The following is a 6,361-nucleotide window of genomic DNA, read 5'->3' on the forward strand; positions in this document are numbered from 1 at the left end:
GGGGGGGGTGCGGGCCAGCCCGTTGTCCAGCCCGCGGCCGGGCACCACCAGCAGCAGCAGCAGCCCCAGGAGCACGGCCCGGGGCCGCCCGCCCGGCCCCGCCGCCCCCATCCCCCCTCGGTCCCCCCGGAGCAGGGCAGCGCTGCCGGAGCCCCCCCCGCCGCCCGGCCCCGCTCGCGTGGGGCCGCCCCCGTCACCTGACCGCCCGCGCCCGCCTCCCGCCCGGCTCGGCACGGCCCGGCTCGGCTCTCCCCGCCCCGAGCACAGCGCGGGGGGAGCGCCCCGCACCCTGCCGCCGAGCCGGGAGCCGAGCTGGAAGGGCCCGAGGTGAGCCGGGCCGGGCCGGGCCGGGCCGGGCCGGGCGGGGCCGGGAGCGGGCGCTGCCGGAGGGGAAGGGGCCGGGCGGTGGTGGGACAGCGCTGCCCGGGGGGAGGGAGTCCCGGGGGGGGGCTGGGGGCTGTCGTCCACCAGAAACCACGGAACAGTGCTTCGGTAAAAGCTCTTTCTTAACTCTTTTTTTTTTTTTTTTTTCCAACTAAAACCAAACCAACCCCACGGGAGCTAAAAACAACGACAAAACACGTTCCTGTGGGGTTGAGCTGTGCCCGGGTCCCAGCAGAGAACACCCCTGCGTCTGCTGGTGTCAGCTCCTGAGCTGGATGCGGCTCAGCGTTTGTGGGCTCAGCATCTGAAGCCCATCCGAGTGTCCTGGGTTTTGCTGCCTTTCAGAGCCTCCCGCTCGCACGTTGCCCTGACTGTCTGTGGTAGGAGCGATGCAGCTCCTTGCTCTTTCAGCTGTTTGTGACTGCCTCTCCTTTCCTCCGACCAGGGATGGGGCTCGGCGCGGTGGAGCTTCGGAGGCGCTCGTCAGGGAAGCGAACACCCAGAGGAAGACGATGAGGAGCTGCGGTCTGACCCGTGCAGCCAGCATGGCTTAACCGGCCGGAGCTGGGGGCAGGCTGGGTGATGGCGACGCTGCGGGGAGGCCGGTGGGGCCGCCTGGTCCTCAGCATACACATGGGTGCTCAGGTGGAGGTCCCAGAGATCTTGGGTCTGAAATCGCCCTCTTTATCCTGTCCTACAACAGAGGAGAGAGCAACATGAGTGCCTCACGTGCACAGAAGCAAATTTCTTCAGTTTGCTCCAGAAAAACCCTGCAAAGTAGGTCACTGGCGGAGTAAGCAACAAAGCAGCAGCGCTGACATCTCTGGAGGCAGGTGGGGCTGTGGTGACTGTCCCCGCACTTGCCGGTCCTGCCGGGTTAGCCGCCACCGCACCGAGCCTCTTCCCCCTCTGCTCCTCCGTTCCGAGGCGGCCGCGGGGCGATGAAGCTGAACGAGCGGAGCGTGGCCCACTACGCCACCTGCGACTCGCCCACCGACCACGCCGGCTTCCTGCGCAAGCGCGTGGAGCGTCACCACCACCATGCCCACCACGGCACCTCCTACCAGCGCCGCTGGTTCGTCCTCAAGGGCAACCTCCTCTTCTACTTCGAGGAGCGGGAGAGCCGGGAGCCCGTGGGGCTGGTGGTGCTGGAGGGCTGCACCGTGGAGCTCTGCGAGGCCGCCGAGGAGTTCGCCTTTGCCATCCGCTTCGATGATGCCGGCGCCAAGGCCTACGTGCTGGTGGCCGACGGGCAGGCTGCCATGGAGGCCTGGGTGAAGGCGCTCTCGCGGGCCAGCTTCGACTACATGCGGCTGGTGGTGCGGGAGCTGGAGAAGCAGCTGGAGGAGGCCTGCACGAGCTTGGCCGCTTGTCGCAAGTCTCCGCGGAGGTCCTCGGGCAGGAAGCGGCACCTCTCCAACCCCGCCTTGCTGCCCGTCCAGGAGAAGCCCGCCGTCCTGGAGAACGGGTACTCCACGTGGGGCAGCGGCCCTGACCGCGACGGGGGGCACTCGAAGCCCCCGCCTCTGCCTCCACGCCGGCGCTCGGCCACCGGCAGCCCCGTGGGGTCCCCGGCGGCCGGCCTCTCGCCCGCCTTGCAGGAGAGCCCGGTGTCGCCGGAGACGGCCTGCTTCGCCAAGCTGCACCACTGGTACGGGCAGGAGATCGCGGCGCTGAGACGGGAGTGGCAGGAGAGGCAGAAGAGGGGACACCCGTGACCTGGGGACGTGGAATGCAACGTGCCCGCCAGTTTCTGGCAGAGCAGAGCGAGGGATGCTGCCTGCACCCTTCCCTCGCCGGCAACCGGCGTGTGGCACGTGGCTGCCTGCGTGCTGCCTGGCCATCCGGGAGGGACGTGTGTCTTCCCCAGGCCTCGCCTGGCGTTTCCTCCGTACCAGCGAGCCTCATCCTCTTCCCACTGAAACAGCCGGGCTCAGTGCCTTGCCATCCTGGCGCGGCAGATGCGGCGTTTTGTTTTCCGCCTCTCCTTCGCCAGTTGCTTTGGTTTTGTTTCTCAGCGTGGAGATTTGCACAGGTCACCATTTATTGTTGTCTGTGGTATTGAAGCCCACTGAAGCCCATCTGCCTTCGCTTTTTGGCTGCAGATTAGACTGGCCTCTTACAAATTGCCTCCGACGGGCCGCTTTGTGCCTCTTTGGCCATGCGCAGGCCTTACGAGGACACATCTGAGACGCCGTGGCTTCGGCTGGCCCAGGAGCCATGGCTCACCTCGACGGGTGCTCACTTTGGCCTGACGGAGCAGCTGGCACGGGCTGCATTTCCCGGGGCTTCTGGCTGTGTGACAGCATCAGGCCCGGGCAGGTGGGACCCCATGGTGGGACCGTGGGTGGTCACGGAGCCTCCTCTGACCCTGATGAGCAGCTTCCCCAGCAGGGTGGGGAGTCAGGCTGCATTCCAAGCCGCAGCAGAGCTGTATTCACAAACGTTGTTTTTTTAAAGTTTTCATCTGCCCCAGCACCTCCTCCCTGCTGTGTCCCTCAGGGTGCCCTCTGGTGTGTGTTTCACAAGCTCCTATCCGCTTCCTGGGGCACCCAGCCTCCTCATCAAGGCTTATGGGGACAGCAGAAGGAAACACGGAGCTTGAGCTGAAGCAACAGCAAGGATCAGGAGCTCATCGAGTCCGAGTTGGACTCTGCCCACCTAGTGGTAGTCAAGCCTATTTGTTTCTCTGGGTCAAGTCTTCCCTGTTACAAAACAGGCACGCTACAGGCTGTTTGTCTTCCCAGGGGCGAATTTATCGGCCTCTGCACCGACTGCAGAAAGTGCCATGTAGGGCTGCGGCTGCTTGCTAGTCAGATGCTGGAGACAGAGTCCAGAGCCTTTTCTGGTGTTGTGGCTCTGCCAGGTGCTCTGGGGAGCTGGGCAGAGCTGTGTAGCTGGGGAAGAGGAAGGACATCAGCAGGCTCTGCAGGACTGGGGACAAGGAGAGGGGGTGGCCCCAAAAGGCCCAGAGGCGCAGCAGTGAGTTACCGGTCCCTGTGTGTCAGCAGTGTTTGGACATGCCTTGCTAGTGTAAAAGCCATATCCTACCAAAGCCAGACCCTGACCTACTGGGGCTTCCCTCCAGTTTTGTGTCAGCTTCACTGGGCTGATCGCAGGAGCACGTCCCGTGTCATTATCCACTAGGTCAGAAACCTTAACCAAAAGGCAGAGAGTACAAGTACATGGTGCTGAGTCTCGTAGTCCAAGGGCTAGGACACCCTGGAGAGGGTATTTATAAATCTTCTTACTTGTCCTCTTGGCAAGGGCTGTTTTTCAAAGGAGAAGAATATATGAAACTATCTTGCGTTTCCCATCTTCTCTAGAAGCGTTAAACCTGTTTTTATTGCCCTGTTCCACAGGAGTCTTGCTAGGGTAACAGCGTGCTAGTCTGTTGCATCTGATGGGTACCCATTCACCTTTCTGGAGCTGAATGCACTCAGCATAATACTTTGCAGTAGCCAGTAGAGATTGTCAGAGGCAGAAATCAATTGGCTTACATTAACTTTCAGTGCCTTTGAAAACGTGTCTTTGGTAGTTTTGGATGACAAGCTTCCTGCCTAGTTACAGCTTGACGGGATATTAGCATAAATCGGATCTTAGATCTGGCTTTGGACGGTGGGAGTGTGACCTTCACATACGAGTGGTGCAATCCAACCCCCTCGAGTTCATGTCTGTATTTCTTCATAGTAGAGAACTTCACGGCTGGTAGGAATTTGTTGTTTTACTTTTAAGTGAAAACAGTAAGGAGAGAGGAGGAGCAGGCGGCCAGGAGTAGGTCTGTGTCCATCAGGAATGCCTGTGACTCCTGAATCCCATGTGTGTGGCAGCAGCATCAGAGGCTGGCATTACCTGGTGCCTCTTCTTTCTGAGTGGGGCTATTTTGGGGCCAGGATCAGATTTGGGGAGATCTCTCTCTCCCCCCCTCCTCCCTATCCCCCCCAGTACAGAGAGAATATTCCTGATGTCTCAGACTTACATAAGGAAGTTTGACGGTAAAGATTTAACTTCCAAAATAAATCAAAATGTAATGGGAGTTCCTACATGAGACCCAAGAATCACGAATGACTTAGAAGAGAAAATAAATTATCAAAGCCTGTCCTGTCCGAACTGGACCTGAAACAGTATTATTCATTTAAGAGCAGTTTCAGTTTTAAGAAGCTTAGTTTGTTTAAATAAGCCAGGATTGCGCTGGTAACGCTACTAAAGAGCTTATATTTAATGCTTTAATCTGTCCCATTCAAATCACACAATTTCCACGCTACCAGGCTTTGCATTAGTACATACTCCAACTAAATCCCAAATCCTGCAAATGAGGAACTGTGCTCTCCTTTCTGTCCAACTGCATTTTAAGTAATTTTTTTTTATTTTATTTTTTTTTCTACTGAGAAGAAAATGGCAGAATGTTGCAAAATAGTTGTGCTTGGCCCAACAGTCTATGCATGGGCATTGGTTAGGACTTGAACGTGCTGCGTGACTTTTGATGCACATGGTCAGGGCTCCCTCTCCATCCCTGTCCAGCCCATTACATAGCAGGGCCTGCCCTTTCATGACTAAAAAAAGAGCCATGATCGGAGCCATCCTCAAATTTGTATGCGTCTGCAGATTTTATGGCTGCCCACCGCCACTCGCTTCATTAGGCAGGAAACACCCAGGCGCTCTGCGACATCAAACCAGCTCATCTGCAGATCAGCTGTGCTGGCGGTGCTTTCGAAGCAGCCCCCAGGCAGAAGGTCGGGATTTCTGCTTCCTGAGATTGCACACTTACCTGGCTAATGGACCGTGCCTCTGTATCTGCGGGCAGAGATCATTACAGGAAAAGGAGCGAGTTCGCGCTGCTCGCTAGCACATTGTCCCCCGAGGCAAAATGAGACTGATTGCCACACGCTGTTGTTCTCCAGTCTTTCAGGTCTGGGCTGCTACACTTCCCACCTTCTCTTTCCTTATTATTTTTTAAAAATAGAAAGTATCTGACCAGCACCAAACAGGAGCCTTAGCAAAGGGGGACTGGATGTTTTAAAGCTAAATGGTTACTTTTTTTAAGGTACCAAAGGCAACATTTAAGAATTTTCCTTAGAATAATAATGCAAAAGTGATGAGAGGAAAACGCTTGTATCTGAATGCTTGAATTTAAAATAATTTGAAGACTGAAGGAAGTGAGGGAGATTGGGACAGTTTTTGTAAGCTTTGCCAGGACGGGAACCCAAACCTGTTAAAAGAGTTGATGAAATGCTTATACTTTTCTGTGGATGGGATTCCACATTCAGGCCCGTAATTCCACATTCAGGCCCGTTGCTTTATTTACACACATTTCTCTTTTTTATGAAACGGCTGTTGTGATGTTTTCCGCTTGATCTGAATCCAGGTCCAGGCGATGACTAACCCGAAGCGTCTGCCACTGGCCGCCGCTTGCCGTTTGGGACGTTCGTGACTAAGAGCGGACAAATGCTTTCCATTACAAGTTACCGCGTTCATAGTTTAGGGCTTGGTCAGCCCTGAGCTCAGCCCTCACTGCCTTCACGGAGAAACTTGAGATAAACCCCCTGAAACGCGCCGGGATCCGCAAGCTCCGGTTTCAGTGGCAACTTTGCACCAAGACTACCTTAGGACCTGCACAAGTAACGACACTACAAGCAATTTGCAGAAACACTCCCGTCTTCTGAAGTGCTTATATTTCGAGTATATAACGTGTTCCTTTTTCCGAGGCAAGTTTGCATGCGCCTTTTTTATTAGTTTTTATTTTTACGTGCAGAACGTGTGTGTACGATGCATTTCAACCCTGTAACCACTTGTATTTTACGCCGGCCAGCCGAATAAAACCACTTGGCGTTTGTAAGCCGCCTCAGCCGCCAAGCCCTGACGGGGCCGGGCCCGCCCTTGCCCCGGCCGCTCCGGGACGGGCCCCGGGGCGGGGAGCGGGGCCGGGCCGCCGCCCTCCCGCATGCGCCGCTCCCCGCCCGCCCGTCTCGGTCCGGGT

At 56.9% G+C, this 6,361-nt stretch overlaps 1 protein-coding gene across 2 annotated transcripts in view; it reads left to right on the forward strand.

Moving 5' to 3' along the window:
- Positions 1 to 1,300: 1,300 nt before the first annotated feature.
- PHETA2 (PH domain containing endocytic trafficking adaptor 2) overlaps positions 1,301 to 6,361 on the forward strand; it is an 11,179-nt gene continuing 6,118 nt past the window's right edge. Inside the window, exon 1 of one of the 2 annotated variants that reach the window (XR_004753384.1) lies at positions 1,301 to 2,786. Coding sequence is in view for 1 of the 2 variants with exons in the window: in XM_035335178.1 (XP_035191069.1) it covers positions 1,326 to 2,102 (777 nt within the window). In the remaining variant the exon portion in view is untranslated. Of the gene's footprint in view, positions 6,221 to 6,361 lie in introns of those variants that run through there. The other variant, XM_035335178.1, reaches the window with a different exon arrangement.

This window comes from Oxyura jamaicensis, chromosome 1 (genome assembly GCF_011077185.1).
Source record: "Oxyura jamaicensis isolate SHBP4307 breed ruddy duck chromosome 1, BPBGC_Ojam_1.0, whole genome shotgun sequence".
NCBI classification, from domain to species: Eukaryota; Metazoa; Chordata; class Aves; order Anseriformes; family Anatidae; genus Oxyura; species Oxyura jamaicensis.